Source organism: Dendrobates tinctorius, unplaced genomic scaffold (genome assembly GCF_039654945.1).
Source record: "Dendrobates tinctorius isolate UK_male_01 unplaced genomic scaffold, ASM3965494v1 ptg000049l, whole genome shotgun sequence".
NCBI classification, from domain to species: domain Eukaryota; kingdom Metazoa; phylum Chordata; class Amphibia; order Anura; family Dendrobatidae; genus Dendrobates; species Dendrobates tinctorius.
In genome coordinates, this window is record NW_027361717.1 from 20,445,690 (window position 1) to 20,465,668 (window position 19,979).

Below are 19,979 nucleotides of genomic sequence, written 5' to 3' on the forward strand. Positions count from 1 at the left end.
CCAATAGTCAAAGGGGAATGACCTGTGAGGGAGAACATCGATATGGGAGGAGAAGTAGTTTGTGTCATGATCCAAGGTGGATCTGACAAGTAAATGGACAAAGTGAACTTTTTTCCTTTGGCTTAGTGCCAAAGTGGGTTGATTGCCCCCAGTGGCCATTAGAATTATTACACATGGTGTCGTTTGTTCTAAGTTGCCCCGGTGGTGGGTAGTGGTATTACACTTTTGTTTTAATGTGCACGTATTACAAATCAGGTGTGAGGCTCTATAAAAGAGTTTCAGGTGTGTTTGATGACTGTTGGTGATAGGTCTTCATTGACAAGTGAGCCTGGGTGATGAAGGAGCTGAATGAGAGTTCTGGGCAGCCCAGTCAGAGGGGATGAGTCAGCTATGGAGTCTGCAAGGAGTGCTGGCATGGATTGGTGGAGTTCAACGTTGGTGTCTGCAAGAAGGGCTGGCATGGCGTGGTGGAGTCGCAGTTTATGGTGTCAGCAGAAAGTGCTTGCCTGGCTTGGTGGAGTGGCGACTATGGTGAGAGTTGCACTCAGCAGGCTGGACTTGGTTGCTGAAAACTGGACTCAAGCATGCTTGACTTCTTGGCAGAAAAGTTGGACTCGAGCATGCTTGACTTTTTGGCAGAAGCTGGGCTCATCTTTGGGAGTCTGTTTACTGGGCAGCTGCAACTGGTGGTGGACTCTGCTCCAAGGCTGAACTATGGTGATGGATCCGGTTATGGTGATGGATCCGGTTGGAGGAGAAGATGCATGCAGGTGGTGGGCTCTGTTGCTATGAGCGTACGCAACAGAGCAAAGCTAATTGGTGTTAACCCTATATTGTCATTTTCCCTTATGTGTGTTTAGTGCAGTGGTGGGATTAGTTTCCGCACCAACCAATTCCCTAGTGAGGGTTTAGGTGCAGGGTGAGTCAGGGTTTGAGGTATGCGTACGTCACCTGGTGCGGAACTGGCATAGGGAACGTTAGGAGTGCAGGGACACTTGCTCAGGGGAGTGCAGGAGGTTTCCACATCCCTATTCCCTATCACAGCGCCCACCATTGTTATTGTTACCCAGGTTTCCCCTTTATTATTTAAATTCGCCTTACTGGAGGCGGAGTTTCCAGATTACTGTATATATAACGTGCATTACCTAAATTCGCCAGTTGGAGGCGGTGTATCCAGCTGCATGTTTTATTATTTAAATTCGCTCTACTGGAGGCGGTGTATCCAGAGTCACGCGTGTCATGGGTTCGCCTTGTGGTGCTCGCTGCGTCCAGACACACGTGACCGTGACAGTTTGTAAACATAGTTGACAACTGCTGTCTCCTGTCACTTTCAATTGATGCAGTATTACCAGTCGTGTGAGCAGTACTTGAAAGATGAGTCCACAACATGGTCATGAAACCCCTGTGTCCAACACCACTTCAGCTGTGTGCACCACGAACACCTCTTCCATGTTGCCCCTTACGGCTCGTGGGAGAACCATCACCGCCGCTGTGTGCTGGGAATGCCTCAAACAAATGGTTTACCAGAGTTACTTGTTTGTTAGCCAATATTAGCTCTAGGTTTTCCTGTGGCATGATGTTTTGGAATTTGCCTTTATAGCGTGGATCCAGGATGCTGGCCAACCAGTAGTCGTCATCGTTCATCATTTTGGCAATGCGGGGGTCCCATTTTAGGATCTGCAAGGCATAATCACACATGTGGGGCAATGTTCCAGGTGTCAATGATGCATTGTGAGTGCTGGGTGGAGGAGCACTTTCTGGCAAATCAACATCCCTCCAGTCACGCACAAACCCTGTACCTGACCTTGCCACGCCAACATTTTCTCTTGCCCCCTGAAAAGCATCCTCCTCCCCTAAATAATCATCCCCATCATCCTCCTCCTCTTCCTCTTCTTCCTCCACCTCATCCAGGATAGTTCCCTGACCAGACAATGGCTGACTGTCATCAAGGCTTCCCTCCTCCTCTTCATCCTCGGCTGCAGATGCCTGCTTCTTAATGTGTGTCAAAGTTTGCATGAGCAGACGCATAAGTGGGATGCTCATGCTTATGATGGCATCGTCTGTGCTTACCAGCCGGGTGCATACCTCAAAACACTGAAGGACTTTACAGAGGTCTTTCAGCTTCGACCACTGCACACCAGACAACTCCATGTCTGCCCTCAAACTGCCTGCCCGTGTATCCTCCCACAAATGCATTACAGCCTGCCTCTGTTCACACAGCCTCTTAACCATGTGCAGGGTGGAGTTCCACCTTGTTGTAACGTTGATAATTAGGCGGTGCTTGGGAAGGTGGAGCAATCGCTGCAGCTTCTGCATACGACTTGAGTGTACGGGCGACCGGCGGATGTGCGAGCACAGTCTTCACACCTTATGGAGCAGGGCTGTTAACTCTGGATAATTATTGAGGAAGCACTGCACCACCAGGTTCAAGGTGTGAGCCAAGCAAGGTATGTGGCTGAGTTTTGAAAGGGCTATGGCTGCCACAAAATTCCGGCCGTTATCGCTAACTACCTTGCCTGCCTCAAGATGTAGCCTGCCCAGCCATGACTCAGTTTGTCGCTGCAAGCAGTCGGACAGTACCTCCGCGGTGTGTCTGTTGTCGCCCAAACACATCATCTTCAACACAGCCTGCTGATGCTTACCACTAGCTGTTCGATAGTGGGACACCTCGTGTGTAACACTGGCAGCTGCAGATGGAGTGCTCGTGTGACTGCGCTCTGTGGATGAGCTTTCGCTTCTGGAGGAGGAGGAGAAGGAGGGTTGAACGCCTACAGCCAACTGTTTCCTATACCATGGGTTCTGTCCCACCGCAGCTGTCCCCTGTGGACCCTGCATCCACCACATTAAACCAGTGTGCAGTGATGGACACGTAACGGCCCTGGCAATGCCTACTGGACCATGCATCTGTTGTGAGGTGCAACTTTCCACTCACTGATTGCTTGAGTGCATGGACAAAGCGGTCTTTCACATGCAGGTGGAGGGCTGGGATGGCTTTTCGAGAAAAGAAGTGCCGACTGGGTAGGTCATAGCGTGGTACTGCGTAGGCCATGAGCTCGCGGAAAGCTTTGCTTTCAACCAACCGGTAGGGCATCATCTCTAACGAGATTAGTTTGGCAATGTGGGCGTTCAAACCCAGTGTACACGGATGAGAGGATGAGTACTTTCTTGTCCTACTGAGAGTCTCTGGTAGGGTGAGCTGGACTTGAGAGCTGCATATGGTGGAACTAGCGGTGGACATGGCAGACTGAGAGAGGGTTGGTGATGGCAATGGTGTTGGTGGTCTTGCTGATGGCCTAGATTCAGTCTTTCGTAGCAGTAACATTGTGATTCCCTGACTGCTTTGGCCTTGCGACGACACCTCAACATTTGCTGCTGGTGGTGTGCTAACCAGTGGGCTTATACAGTGGGGGAAGCGATGTAGCGTTGCTGACTACCTTCATTCGGAGCAGGTGCACATGTGGTACGTGAGGTTTGGTAGTCCGTCCATGCTTGCAAGTGCATGGTGGTTAAATGTCTAAGTATGCAACTGGTATTCAAATTTCTCAGATTTTTCCCTCGGCTAAATGTCTTTGCGCACTTCTTACAGATAACCTTTACCTGATCATTAGGATTTTGTTCAAAAAGTGCCACACTGCACTCTTCCTACTATGGAAGACATTTTGAGGCCTTGCACGCTGTGCTAATTTGACCGTCTGGCCAAGCTGTCCTGCAACTCTTTGGGTTTTTGTAAGCCGTTTTTGGACCGCTACGGACCTGCCAGATAACAGCTGTTGCGATGTCGATGCCTGCTGCGGATCCTCCTCCTCCTCTTCTGAGCTATTGGCAGCGGCACCCTCTTCCCCCAATGGATGTCAATCTGGCTCAACAACTGGGTCATCCAACACCTCCTCTTCAATTTCATGTGCATCTTCCTCTGTGTCACCGTGTATGGTGGTATAGTATGCGGGAAGGGGCAACTGAGTTTCATCAGGGTCAGATTCTTGCTCAGTACACTGCGAGGACAATGTAGTGTTCTGAGTGAATTTACCAGCAGAAAAATCTAGCAGTGGCTGAGCATCAGTGCACTCCATGTCCGATTCATCTTGGACTGGGGAATTCACGATTTGACTTGATAACCCAAGCATGGTATGTGAAAAGAGCTCCATGGAGTAATCTGTAGTGTGGCCTGCCGCATCCTTCACTTTTGGTAGGGGTGAAGGACACAAGGAAAGGTGTTGTTCCTGACTAGGAACCTCCACTGACGACTCAGTGCTTTTATTTTTTGAAACTTCAGAAGGGGAGGCGATAGAGCAGGAGGCTCTGTCAGCAATGTAAGCCAAAACTTGTTCCTGAAGCTCCGGCTTTAAAAGCGGTTTACCTACTCCCAGAAAAGGGAGCCTTCATGCCTTGTGGAGCCAGACGATGACGCAGGCTCAACACCTCCTGCCTTAGGTGCTATTGTGCTTTTGCCACTGCCAGCAGATGCACCACCACCCCCACCACCATAAGTACCAGCTGGCAACCCCCGCCCACTTCCACGGCCTCTTCCACCATACTTCCTCATTTGTGGAAAAATGTACCCAAAATACCACCAGCTATATGGTACTGTAAAACAAGGTACAAGGTGTATATAGTATTGGGGAGAATTGGAAGCTCCCTAGAGATTTTAGGAGGCTGAACTATTATCTCAGGCCCAGTGTAGATTACACCTCATTTTAACAGGCTGAAATTGGCTGGTGTATGACAATGTACAAGGCGTATATAGTATTGGGGTGAATTTGAATCTCCCTAGAGATTTTAGGAGGCTGAACTATTATCTCCGGCCCACTATAGATTACACCTCCATTTAACAGGCTGAAATTAGCTGGTGTATGACAAAGTACAAGGTGTGTATATAGTATTGGGGAGAATTTGAATCTCCCTAGAGATTTTAGGAGGCTGAACTATTATCTCAGGCCCAATATAGATTACACCTCAATTTAACAGGCTGAAATTGGCTGGTGTATGACAAAGTACAAGGTGTATATAGTATTGGGGAGAATTGGAAGCTTCGCAGAGATTTTAGGAGGCTGACAATGATGCTCTCAGTCCAAGTATGGACGCAGGCAGCCTAATAAGCAGGACTGCTGCACACAAAAGTGTGGAAAAATGAACGCTTGGTAACTGTGCAGAAAAGAGGAAGAAAAGTATTTTTGCTTTTAAAAAAGCAGTTTGCACAGCAGTGTGCAAACAGCAATGCAGCTATCAGGGAGCCTTATAAGGCAGCCTAATAACCAACAGAGCTGATGCACAAAAATATAGCCTCCCCTGTCACTGCACACATACTGTTGTGTTGTACAGTGGAAATCGCTACTAGCAGAAGCAGTTTTTTTGTTCTTCTTCCCTGCCTAACGCTCTCCCTTATTCAGAATCAGCAGCTGCAACCTCTCCCTAATGCTAATATCAGCAGAAGTAAGATGGCGGTCGGCGTGCACGCCCTTTTATAACCCCTGTGATGCCACACAAAGCCAGCCAAACACTTGCATGCCCTTCTCAAAGATGGTGGTGACCAATGCCCATGTCATCGCATTTCCCACAGTGTGCGTCCTCCATCATTGGCTGAAAAAGGCCGCTGGAAGCATCATTTGAAACGCGACTTTGGCGCTCTGGTCGCCGACTTCGTGGCCAACCTCACGCTATGGTCGGGTTTCGTTTCATGAAACCCTACTTCAGCGAGTCGGCGACTTATGAATTTGACCGACCCGTTTCGCTCAACTCTAGTGAGTGCTGTTTCTTTTTTCAATACTGAATATACTTCAAAACATTTTTCATGCACCACCTAGCTCATTATCATGTGGTATGCTTTATATTAAGGACTGATTCAGACTGTAGGCAACAGTTTGGTACCGTATTTTCTGGTTTTCATTTTTTACTAATCCAGAAAATCAGAATGTGTGGTGCTCAGCTATAAAAAGCCCTTGCAGATAAGTAATCAGAGGATCGAAGATAGTAGGTAGCGGCACTCACCACTGGGACATTAAAACAGCACTTTATTTGGAGGAAAACGAGCGACAGCTTCTCTGCGTGTGCTCAAGTTTCTTCCAGCTCTTACATCATTAGAGACATGTTTCCTTTTTATACTAACCCCAGAAGTTATATAACAATTACCAATACAAGTATATATACAAAAAAGACAACAGTCTAAAATTCATCTAATTAAAAATATATAAAGAAATAGAACTTTTTTTACTGTAAGAATGGACTTAATTCATGCCGATCATTTAGACCCAATAGACCCAACACTTCTGGTTTCTAAATGAAGTAAGTCTCTTTTTGAAGTAGTAAATTGTGCTGGTCAACGCCTTCCATAGTTACTGGTACAGAATGTAGACCCAACAGACTGTAGACACTTGCATTTAGGATTGCCTTGATGAGATTGTCTCATGTGAACAATAAGTCTAGGAGAACCATTCCTGACGATAACAAGTGCACATGTTTGCTAATGTGTTTATGAAAAAGGGCGGCCTGTGGGCAGATCTTTCCTTGGCTTCTCTAACCTAGAACAGGAAGATAAGACTCTGCCTACAGTCCCTCCCCAGAGCACGAGAATATCATTAGCTGAAAACTTCTAACACTGATTACACAAGAACCACAAGATGGATTTCTTCACCCCAAGCATCATTTTAATCAGTGCAACACTGTCAAACTGACAATGCCTGTAGTTTACTTAGCAAAATTTTGTTGACAGGTTTGCTTTAAATTTCTCCTTCTCCTGAATGTTATCATAGGTTGTTTAACTGCAATGTCTGCTTGTAAGGGATCACTCTCTATCATGTGCCAGTTTTTATGAATTATACATTTAACAATTCTACTAATTAGATCATGTTGAAAAGATAACACAAACCTACTACCATTTGTTTTTTTGCCATACTGAAATAAACGACTCCAATCTTTATTTAATGCTCTCTGAAAACTGTTATCAATTATATCTCTTGGATAGCCCAGTTCTAATACTCTATTTTTTAATTTATCAGATTGCTGAAAAAAGGTACTGTCAGAACTATTAATATGATGCTGTCTATATGGTAAAGAGCATCTGATATGGAGCAGGTGATAATTGTGATACTTCGACAGCGAGTTGGTGTCACGTGGACCCGTCCTGTATGACACGACTGCAGGCAGGTAACTCAGAAAACAAGACACGGGGGAAGGGAAAACAGTTACAATGGTGGGCCCTGCGATAGGGTACGGGGACGTGGAGACCTCCTGCACTCCCCTGAGTCAGTGTCCCTCACACTCCTAACGTTCCCTATACAGGCTCCTCACCTGTCGCCGAGCCGGAACCTGTCACCGTAGCACACCCTACACCTATCCCTTGCAAGGGAGCTGGGTGGTGCAGGCACTGGCCCCACCGCTGTACTAATACACACCAGGGAAAAATACAAACAGGGGAACACCACGTAGCTTTGCTCTGTTGCTCTTGCTCCCAGCAACAGAGTCCACCACCAGAATGCAGCTTTCCTCCTGAATAGCTGCCACCAAGCTCTGTCAGAGCTGCAAGGAAATCCTTTCTGACTACTTCTACACCAGGACTCTGACTGAGCTGCCAGGAACTCTCTCTCTACTTCCTTCACCAGTCTTGGTTGGAAATGAGCAATTTCACCAACCGTGATTGCAACACCTGACACTCTTTTATAGCAGAGCCAGAGCAATCACACCTGCTTTATAATCACATGCACTAAACTAAAGAAACCAGAGTGTAATGATCCTAAAGGCCACTGGGGGCAAAACTAGAACTGAAACCACCACAGTGCAATGACCCTAATGGCCACCGGTGGCAAAACTATCTTTAAGCACCACAGCATAAGGAAAAAAAAGGTTACTAGTGCATTTTATCTGTCATGATCCAGCATGGATCATGACAGTTGGTAGCTGTGAGTTTACAATAAGCCTTTGTGCAAATGGCACACTTGAGAATTTCAGTCTGGACATCTAAAAACTCATTTGAATTCTTTGCAATATTGCAGGTAAGCTTCATATTTACCTGATTATCATTTAGATAATCAATAAAGTCCTTGAATAATTGTGGAGTGCCATCCCACACAATAAAAATGTCATCAATGTAACCTACAAACTTGATATTTTTATGCAAAGGGACTAATTCTGTTGAAAACTTTATCAATCTCAAATTGTCCCAAGAAAATATTGGCAAAAGTTGCCCGCCAACTGGGCATACCAGTGGTCACCAAATTGAAACAAATTATGTCTCAATAGAAATTGTAAATTGAAATTGAAATTGTAAATTCTCACAAATTGAGTCAGTATTATTTTCCTCTAGTAAATGTCTGCCAGCCTGTACAGCAGTATCCAGCGACAAGGTTCATTTTCCTCCATGACTGTGCCTCTCAGGTGTTGATCGAACAAAGTGTTGTTTTTATGTACCAGTACCGCTACCTACTATTTTTGATCTTCTGATTAACAATGTATAGATGGGCTGTGAAACTACCATATTATATATAGAGGGGCTGTGGGGATATCATACTATACTTAGAGGGGCTGTGAGACCATCATACTATATATATGAGGCTGTAGGTCCACATACTATCTATGGAGGGGCTGTGGGAACCATCATATTATATGTATGGTTGTGGAGACATCATACCATATATAGGGCGGCAGTGGGACCATCATGCTATATATCATAGTATAGATCATCATAATATATATGTGAGGCTGTGGGGCCACATACTGTCTATAGAGGGTCTGTGGAGACCATCATATTATATATATGGTTGTGGAGACATCGTACCATATATAGGGCGGCAGTGGGACCATCATGCTTTATATAGAGGGGCTGTGGGGGCTCATACTAAATATAGAAGAGCTAAGGGAGGGATCATTCTATATATATAGTGGCTGTTGGGACATCATACTATATATAGAGGGGCTGTAAAGACATCATACTCTATAGAAGGAGCTGGAAGATCATCATACTATATATAAATTGCTGTAGAAGGGACTGTGAGGATTAAAAAAAACTACGTAGGAGGCGGTTGGGAACATAATACAGTATTTAGAGAGCTGTGGGGACCATCATACTGTACGCATACAGATGTGGGGCTTAATACTATATATAGAGGCGCTTTGGGTACATCACATTATATATAGCGGGGCTGTGAAGACCATTAAACTACATGTAGAGAAGCTTTGGGGACCATCATACTATATATAGAGGGGCAGTGGAGGATATAATACAGCATATAAGGAGCTGTTCAGGCCATCATACTACAGTATATAGCATATTAGTATATAGAGAGCTGGAGGGCCAACATACTATAAATAGGGGGCTGTGGGGACATTTTACTATATGTAAGGGGGCTGTGGGAACAGCATACAGTGGGGGCTGTAGGAGCATCATATTATATAGGGGAGGCTGTGGGGGCATCATACTATATTTAGGGGTCTGTGGGAACATAGTGAGTGCTGGCTGTTAGCACATCCTGACACAGTATCTGACAGCAGCCACTGTAGTGCCGAGTGTGCTTACAGCCTCCACTTACTATGTACTGAGCGGTGACTGAAGACATGCCAGCTGCACCTCTATGACTGAAAGCCTGAGGCTGCTGGGGAGAATTAAATGAATTTCCTCCCTATAGACAGGCTTTCAGTGTGGCAGCCAGGCAGCTTTAGAACTCTATTAACCTTCAGATTAACCCTCTATATAGGTTGATAAGATATGGGAACGTGACAGATTACATTCAATGACATGTACTCCAAGTACTGATTGACAATGGGCCATTCCACCTTGACCATGAAATTAACATTAAAAGTTAAAAAAAATTAAATATTAACTTTTCAGAATATGCTGCCCTGTGTGCACATGATGAATCACAATATTTCTGTCAAATATATGAGCCAAATGCTAACCCTCTGCAGACTATTAATTTAAAATTGACTCTGATGGAAGGAGACTATCTATTCTGATGTCTCCAATACGCATGAAAAATTGCTGCCCTTCAGTCCTTAGTTATCATACAAGAGAAACCACAGCAACATGGAGAAAATTATTCAGCAGTACTGAGCACTGTGAATGTGAATCCAGCACAGCTGTGAGGTAAAAGTCTTGTTAGAAAGCTCAGCATGATTTCTGCTTTTTTTTCTCATGCTGCTCCACACTCCTCCTTTCCCTTTCTTTCTCCGTTGTGTATAATAGGAGTTAGAACCAGTCACCTCACTGTGCTAGTGGTACTTTTTTTTTCATAGTGATGACAAAATTCAGGAGACAGTAAGGGTAAGAAGAAGTGCATAAGTGGAGAAAGAAGAAAACTTCTCTGATAGGATATATTAAAAAGTTATATATTGCAAATTCTTTTATTTGTTTGTACTATTGATTTATGCAAAGCTTTGTTGAAAATACATTTCCTTTTGAAGGGCTAGTGGAAGAAACTGATTGATTGCCACAAATGAAGGAAAGCCTAGCTATAATTCTGGTTCACAGACCATCTGGACTTGATGAAAGAGTTGTTATGTTTTTATGTCATGCAGCCATTATTTTACATGTAGATACTATTTACTATAGAACATGTGTTTCTTTCATACCATTATTATTAATAGTTGACAGTCTCGTTCTTACATCCTCGGTGGTATTGTTTGAAACTTCTGTAAGACATGATTTTTACATTATGAATAGAAGAGCCATTATTAATTTCTCATTTCTTTTAAGCTACAATGGAGAGAACTTATACTGTGTTGGAGTTAAACAGTATATACTACAGTACATTAACAAACGTATTGGGACACCTCCACGTTACACTTAGAAGACCTTTTATGGCATCATTTTCTAAATTCATAGGCACTAATCTTGGATTTCCTTCACCCCCTCATCTCTCCTTTTTCAGCTTCCACTCTTCAAGGAAGACTTTCTACAAGATTTTGGAGCTTGCCTTTTGGAATTTTTGCCAGTTCATCCAAAACAGCATTCGGATGGTCAGACACTGTTGTTGGATGATAGAGCTGGCCTCATAATCTCTGTTCTAGTTCATTGTAAGGGTGTTGGGGCTGAGGTCCAGGGCGGCCAGCCATGTTCTTCCACATCAAACTACCCCAGCTATGGACCTTTCTTTGTGCATGAGGAAATAGTCAATCCGGAATAATAAAGGGACATCCCAAACTGTTCTCACAAAGTTGGATACAACTTTGCAAATGTCTTGTATGCTGAATCATTAAGATTTTCCTTCACTGGAACTTATGAACCAAGGTCGACCACTGAAAACAAACCCCTAGTATTATCCCTCTTCATTACACTTTACAGCTGACACATTGCAGTCAGGCAGGTTTCGTACTCCTGGCACTCACCAAAGCCAGACTCATCCATCAGACTATTAGACAGAGAAGTGTGATCCATCACTCCACAGAACACGTTTCCACTGCTCCAGAGTCCAGTGTTAGCAGCCTTACACCACTACATTTGATACTTGGCCTTATGCTTAGTAATGGAAACCCATGCCATTAGGCGCTTGGCGCACAGTTTTATGCCAATGTTACTGCCATAGATATTTTGGATTCTATAGTTAAGAAGTACACAGACAGTCAGTGATTTTCATGCACCAAGAACCTCAGCACTCGGAGACCCTGCTCTGTTACTTTATATGGTTTCCAATTCATCATGGAGTTACTATGATTCGTAAAAGCTGCATTTTTTTCAATACTACTACTCATAGATGATTGTATAACACTGAAAAGGGAAGAAATTTCATGACGTGACTTGTTGCAACAGTGGCTCCTACTACAGGACAGTGCTGGTACTAGTGATGCTCTATACAACGAGCCATGCTTTCCTAAATGTTAGTACAGGAAAACGGCATGGCAAAAGGCTGGATTTTATACATCTGTGGTAGGGGGACTAAATACAAAATCTGAAGTCAATTATTAAGAAGTGTGTCCCAAATCTTTCATCCATATAGTGTAGATGGATAGACAGATACAATGCTGTCAAAAATGACTTTGTTAAACAGGGGTTGTCTAGGGTTGGGGTTGACTTATTTATTAGTGACCTCCACTTAGGATCATATCCTATACCTGGAAACCCCACTGCTGTTTGCAGCTCCCTCGATAGCCGGACGTATGGAGGGTGCTCCAGCGATCTAGGGCAATATTCCGAGTGGTTCATTCCACAAACTGTCCGCTACTGACTGATATTATTGATTAATACAGTATTATGATATAACTAATTAATATATCTTACCTAAATCTTGATATTTTCCATCTGGTTCTGATTCATTTTTATTTTTAAGACCTGGATGTAAATGACATATCAGTATCAATAGAGTTGCAGGATGAATGGTGACACATGCACAATATTGCCTTGTAAGATAGAAATTTTGCTTTGATGCAGTCTGATATCCAAGTTGGTCATAAACCCCTAGACTTAGCGTCAAATCTGCAGCAAAATCCACACCAAAAACATGTAGATGTCATTGTGGATTGTGCTGCATGAATGCCGTTTATTTGTTGTAGCATTCATCCTTTGTACTGTGATTCACAACATAAATAGATATGTGACCCCTGACTCCTCCCCTCCTGTGATCTCATTTCAGGCTGTGGGGGGCTGCGGTGGGTCTATCTGGGAGGGCGAGGATGGGGTGCATGGGGGGGGCGTAGTGGCTCAGTTCTGTGCATGAAGAATAGACTCCCGGGTGGGACGCAGGTGGAGGGGGTCAAAAACGGGACTGTCCCGTGAGAATTGAGATGGTTGGGAGATATAACGGTCTGACTTGCCAGGCCCCTGGCTTCCCCCGGGCCCAGTCTCAGTGGCGACTGCTGCGACCGTGGTAGTTACGCCCCTGCTTGTATTGCAAAAATGCTATTTCACATAATGTCCCTAAGTGCCACTAGGAATGGTAGACACAGTTGTTCTCACAATCTAGAGCAGTTTATGCCCAATTAACCTATTATCTAATGTGTATATGGTGCCTGAATTTATTTTAACATGCCCAATTCTTTATTTCCCTGGATGACAGTCCGAAACAAATGTCTGCATAGTCCAATTTAGTTATATAAGCTTTTCAGATCCAATCATGCATATTCATGGGGGAGTTGGAAGAGATTCACTAGATACAGGTAGTTTTTTGGCAAGTTTTTTTCACATGCAGAAAGCTAGAGTTAGGCTATGTGCGCATGTTGAGCATTTGCTTTCAGAAATTTCTGCAAGGTTTTAGTATCTCTTGGCTGGAAAAAAGCTGCAGCAAAAACGCGTTTTTGGTGAGTTTTTGCCACATTTTTGTATGAAATGAAGGCTTTTTTGAGCTAAATAAAGATATTTTTAAGTTTTGTAATGTAATTTCTATGGTTCAACATCACATTTTTCATGCTGATGCAGTGGCATCAGGGTAATGGGATTAGGGCTTGGTGTCAGCATCTGTCATTGACACCTAGCCCTAGGCTTAGTAATGAAATGTGTCAGCCGGAAACCCTCATTAGTAAGCTGATAAGTAAACACAAACACATAGACAAACACACACAAACACACACACATTTTCACCAGCCTATTTAGGAGCGTTAACAGAAAAAGCGTTCCTAGGCTGTAACCAGACAGCTACTGTTAATTTTAAAGAAATAAATGAAAAAAAAATTGCATGGGCTCCTGCATAATTTTAGTAACCAGTAGAAGGAAAGCCGACGGCTGAGGGCTGATGTTAATATTCTGGGAAGGAGCCAATAGCCATAAAGGTTCCCAGGCTATTAATATCAGGTCACAGTTGTTTGCTTAGACTTTACTGGCTAGTTTACAATGGGATCCCAGAAAATAATTGACATAGAGTTACCCTATAAAATCTAACCAGTAAAGGCTAGGCAGACAGCTGCGGGCTGATATTAATAGCCTAGAAAAGAGCCATGGATATTGGCCCCTCCCAGACTAAAAACATCTGCTCTCAGCTGCTCCAGAAAAGGCGCATCTATAAGATGCTCCATATTTGGAACTTAGCCTTGCTCTTCCCACTTGCCCTGCAGTGGTGACATCAAGCCCACAAGTTAGTAATGGAGAGGCGTCTATAAGACACCAATCCTTTACTATGTAAAGAAAGAGAAAAAGCAGGATGGCACTCACCGTTCATGTGAATCAAATCACTTTATTTCACATACACAAGGCATCGGCATAGGCACGGGAGCAATATGCTGGAAGACGGACAACAGCCGTTTCGTGCTCATACGCTTCAACAGGTCCTATGCTCAGAATACAGGTAATGCAAATTAAAACACACTAATTCTCTCCTGCATTACAACAGTGCACACCCCTATTATGTTAAAAATTCCCTACCTTTCAGCCAATTTCTCAGACTTAAAAAATTCAATAGCCATGAGGAGGGTTTCCGAAAACAAGCAGGTGAACTACACAGCAGATTCAGAGAGAGAGGTTACCCTGTATCTATTTTAGACTCGGCCATATAAAGGGTTAATGATGTAGCAATCACTAATAATCAGAGCAGAAAGCAAAAAGAAAAACGTTTTGTGTTTTGTTTTACCTTTAACTCTATGGACAGACATATTAGAACTGTAATCAGACAGAACTGGCATCTTTTGGAAGGTGATAGAGATTTATTGGATGTGGTCGGCAGAGGTCCCGTGTTTGCAAGTAAACGGAGCACTAATCTCCGAGATTTGCTGGTAAAAAATAGATATCAGGATAAATGGAACAATTGGCTGGAATCCAGCAGTCCAGTAGGGAACTACAAGTGCAAGAATTGTTCTTGGTGCCCCTTTAAGCTGAGTGGAAAAACTGTAAAAATGGGATCTGTGTATCATGAGGTAAAAGAATTTATCTCATGTAAAACTGCTTTTGTGGTTTATGTCCTATTTTGCCCATGCGTTTTTTCTACATTGGCAAAACAATTCGGCCTCTTTACATCAGGTTTAGAGAACATTTTAATTCAATTACTACAGGAAAAGGAGTCCCCAGACTTATAGAACACATGAGGAAATTTCATGGTGGAAATGCGGAGGCACTGCGTTTTGCTGGTATTGAAAGAGTCTCTGCGCCGCAATATGGAGGGAATCATGATAAGCGTCTTTTGCAGGTCGAAGCTAGATGGATTCTCCGCACTAAAGCCACAGGTCCATTAGGGTTAAATGAAAAGGTAGATATGGCGGTATTCCTTTGAATATTTAACATCATATTTCTCAATTGCAATATAGTGCTGTAGAGGGAAATGTTTTTTATCTTCTTGTGTTTTTTTGTTTTTTTGCTTTTTTGTTTTTGTTTTTCATTAAAGAGTTTTTATTGGTAGAGGAGTCACAAGACAAGCTCAGGTGAAGGGGAGGAGTTATTATTCACACATGTGTTTTAATTTGCATTACCTGTATTCTGAGCATAGGACCTGTTGAAGCGTATTGAGCGCGAAACGGCTGTTGTCCGTCTTCCAGCACATTGCTCCCGTGCCTATGCCGATGCCTTGTGTATGTGAAATAAAGTGATTTGATTCACATGAGCGGGGAGTGCCATCCTGCTTTTTCTCTTGCTTTACAACGAAATGTTCTGTTTTTTCAATATGGGATTGAGCACCCGTTCCAAGTGGGATTAAGGTGTTTTTTATTAATGTGAAAAATATATGTGCAGACATTCAGGGTATTTTTTCACACAACAGTGCCGGATATCTATTTTCTCAATTTGTGGACTATCCATTACTATCCCCATAGTGATAATGTATAAAAACACAGACATCCATAATAAAGTCCTTTATTTGAAATAAGGACACAGACTCCCTCAATGAATCTTAATTAAACCATACTCACCAAACGCCTAATTCACCGAAGCCAACGTCTCATGCAACAAAAATAAAATAATAAACCACAATATTCCTCACCTGTGTGCAGAGAAGATAATCCATAATGTCCCATGATGATCCTGATTACTTTGATAGCAGTCACTGATGTGACTGCTCTCAAAGACAACCGGTGATACAATGACAGGAGGTAATCACTCCCGCAGTGTATCACTGAACTGCCATGAGAAAGTTCTCATGCAGTGGTGCCGTAAGTGAGATCACCGGAGCTGGTCAGCTGATGAACTCCAGTGAACTCTCTCACGGCACCTCAGTGATACACTGCGGGAGCAATTACCTTATGTGAGTGTATCACCGGCAGCTGGGTGGAGCAGTCACATCTCCTGGTGAAATCGCCATGGAACACTCGATTGGTTTATTATTTTACATTATTTCTAGGAGACGAGGGCATTGGGGATTGGGCATTAACTGAGTATAATTTTTTTTATTTATTTGAAGGCGTAGCCTGATGGGAGCAGTAGTCTCATTAGCCCATGCCTGCTGACCTGCGGTAAGCTTATTACTGCAGGTCAGTGCTGTGGGTCACAATCACAGCTGCGGGGTTATGCTGACATCTGACAGCATGACCCCGCAGCGCTCTGATCGACAGTCTTACCAGTGGTAGCGTTACCGCTGATAATAACCATTGTGCTGATGTTTCCCGCACTGTCACACAGATGACAGCATGGGAAACCCCAAAGGAAGGTGGAAAAGCGCAAACTAAAACTTGGCAAATCTGCATCAAATTCACAAACATTTTCATACCTGTGTTTTTGCTGTGGATTTGTATGACTCAATTGAAGTCAATGGGTGAACAACGTTGCAGAAATGCACAAAGAATTGACATGCTGCAGAAAAAAACCGTAGTGCAAATAAGGAAAATTACTGATCATGTGCACAACACTTCAGGATTGACATTGAAGTAGCTTGCATATGGATTCCATAGCATTTTTGGTCATTTTCCACGAAGAAAAAAAGCCTTGAAAACGCATCAAAAATGCACTGTGTGCACATATCCTAAGAGTATGAGGACACGTTCAGTTTTTGCAGCAGAAAAAGCTGCCGAATGTACATGTTGACTGGAAAAATGCAGCATAAAATACAAGCCTTTTTTGCATGCATTTTTTATGTGTTTTTCCCACTCATTAGTATAGGTGAAATCTGCAGCAAAAGTCCTGAAAGAATTGACATTATGCAGACTAAGGCTACTTTCACACTAGCAAAGAGCAGCCGACAGCACAGCGGAGGAGTAGATGCAGGTTCAGAGGTTCATGGACCCAAATGAATGATAGTCCAAATAAGGAAAAGGAACAGCATCCGGTCTAGGTGAAAAATCTTATTGAAAATTTATCAAAAATTTATTTCAAAAATGTATTCTGCCAATATTACTGGCAGAATAAATTCTTGATACGATTTTTCACCTAGACCGGATGCTGTTCCTTTTACTTTCACACTAGCGTCGGCCGACGTATGTCGCAATGCGTCGTTTTGGCGAAAAAACGCATCCTGCAAAGTTGCCCGCAGAATGCGTTTTTTCTCCATAGACTTGCATCAGCGTCGCATTGCGACGTATGGCCACACGTCACATCCGTCTTGCGACGGATGCGTCGTGTTTTGGCGGCCGCGACGCACACAAAAACGTTACATGTAACTTTTTTTGTGCGTCGTGTCCGCCATTTTCGACCACGCATGCGCGGCCGAAACTCCGCCCCCTCCTCCCTGAACATTACAATGGGGCAGCGGATGCGTTGAAAAACTGCATCCGCTGCCCCCGTTGTGCAAAACTTTCACAGCGTGCGACGGTACGTCGGCACGACGCAGTGCGATGTCCGTCGGCCGACGCTAGTTAGAAAGTTAGCCTTAAACTGCAAAGAAAAAATAAGCAAAATGTGAATAATACTTCTGGAATCTCATTCACTTTGCTTGTATAACGAAATCCTTCACGATTTATGACAACTCTTTGCAGAATAAATGTTACAAAAAAGCAAAATGTGCACAAATTCTAAAGGTGAGTGCGTGAGTAGTGTATTTTTCAGTATGCACCAAATCTATTCTTTCTGCAATTTTACATTGTAGATTTCTCTCTTTGCAATACATAGAGTGAAATTTGCAGGAAATTGATGACATACAACGTATTTGGATTTTAAGACGGATCTGCTGCAAGTTATCTCCAGAAAACCTGTGACAAAGCTACTATGTGTGTAGCCACCCTAAGGCTGGGTTCACATAGCGTTCGGGTGCTGCATTAAACACATCCGTTACATAGCGGCATTAAAGCTATGTAACGGATGCATTAATGCACCCAAAGACTGCTATAGACGAGCGCATCACTAACGCATGTCACAATCGGCATGCGTATGTATCGTCATTCTGTGATGGACCCTCGGACGCGGTCTGCAGCGTCCGAGGGTCCGTCACTGCTAGCGCAGATTGCGTAACGCGAACGCGGGAGGGAGTAGCGTTAATGCAGTCCGTCAACGCTATGCGTTGAACAGACTGCTTTAACACTATGTGAACCTAGCCTAAGAATCAGAAACCTCACACTCCTTCCAGCTCTTCATCAAGACCACCATGAAAATGCTGGTCTTGATGAATGAATGGACCCCTATATCTGTTTTATACCAAATTCCTGATGTAATCTATGTAAAAAGTTTAAACTTATTATCCAATATTATGTAGGGTCAGTGGGCCGGGCTGGGGGGTGGACCCTCTGGATACTGCACAGTAACGTACAGACACAATTTGAGGCAGGTTTCGGGTACAACAGGTCCAAGTTTATTCTCTTGCCATCTGCCTGACGGCCTCCGAAGTACACCGCACTGCAATTCACCTCACTTCACTTATCGGCCCTTCCGTTTCCAGGGCCGCTTCCCGCACACCATACTTTACACCGGGGACGTACATATACGCACCGTCCCCCTCTTCACTCTTCGACGGTCCTGTCAGATCCGTCACTGTGGCCGCCTTAGGCCCGTAAACCAACAGTACTTTTTCTGAACAGTAGTCTCTCCCTCAGTATGGTATGCTTTACCTCAGTGCCTTGTCTATACTGCAGCACTCTTGTGTCAGGACCACCCCCCTGATGTCCTCTCTCCTCAGTCCCCCTGGTTTGGTGCACAAACTGTCGTAGTCCTCCTGTCACTGGAGCTCCCCCTGGGGACTGGAACTTTCTGGAACCCTCCTGTCAAATTTATATCATTCCCGGTTCCCTGTAGCGCTGCCCCCATGACCAACGGTTTCCTAAGCCCTAAGCTGATGTCAAGTCCTTTGCTCACACTCTTCCCTGCCCTATAATGGTCAAACCAAGGTACTGCATGTCCACTACTCTTTCTCAGCTGTTTCCCCACTGTAGTAACTGACACCTGTCTAAACTGTGCAAACCCTCCTTTCTCTATTCTGACAAGTCTGTCTGTCCATCAGGTCACCTTCCCTACACGCCTCCTTCCTTTGTCTATTGTCGTCCTCGACAATTGTAATCCCTGCCTTCGCCGTTCTGAAGCTTCACCTACACTCTGTTGTCGGACCAGTTGTTGGGCCAAACCCACTACCCGCGGGGGCGAACCATACCGGGAGCACCAAGCTCTGAGCAGCCTACTGCTACTCACCAGTGCGCACGCCACATGACAACGTCTTTCAAATTGGGCTAGGTACACCCATATTCTCTCTATGGCATGTACCTTCCCCTACTCTCCCCTTCTGTCACCTTCCACTGTCCGGCACGCCATGATCGAGGCCTCACACCTACCAGATCATTGCCGGCGTCCACCTTCCTCCTTCAGGGGTGTCCGTGGTGTCGGGGACCTGACCTAGAACGGCTGTCTTTCTCACATCTTCCATCTCTTTTACCTTTCTTCCAGTTACATGTCATGGTCGGCGTCTCGGTCTCCCAGACCTTCTCCACACATAGACCCCTTTCGGATCTCACACTTCCCTTTGGTCCCTCAGACCTTCCCTTACCCGGACCTGTTGCATTTACTTGTGTATATTATACAACAAAACAACTTTACAATGTCACAAGTACCCCATTTTTTATATATTTTTTTTCATTTTCCTTTGCTTTTAAAACCAACATATAACAATGTAACATTGCATATCTTCTTTCTCTCCCCCTTCCTTGGACATGGACACTCTCTCTTCTTGACATCTCTGCTTTGTCAGGCTTAATACAAAAAGAAAAACCCAAACTTCTATATTAAACTTTCC

General features: G+C 44.1%; 1 protein-coding gene across 1 annotated transcript in view; it reads right to left on the reverse strand.

Moving 5' to 3' along the window:
• LOC141091130 (uncharacterized) overlaps positions 1-19,979 on the reverse strand; it is a 65,989-nt gene that overhangs the window by 41,484 nt on the left and 4,526 nt on the right. The window contains exons 2-3 of the mRNA XM_073576522.1: positions 12,203-12,253; positions 10,558-10,617 (exon numbers count right to left, since the gene is read on the reverse strand). Of these exons, the coding sequence (XP_073432623.1) occupies positions 10,558-10,617; positions 12,203-12,253 (111 nt within the window). The remainder of the gene's footprint in view (positions 1-10,557; positions 10,618-12,202; positions 12,254-19,979) is intronic.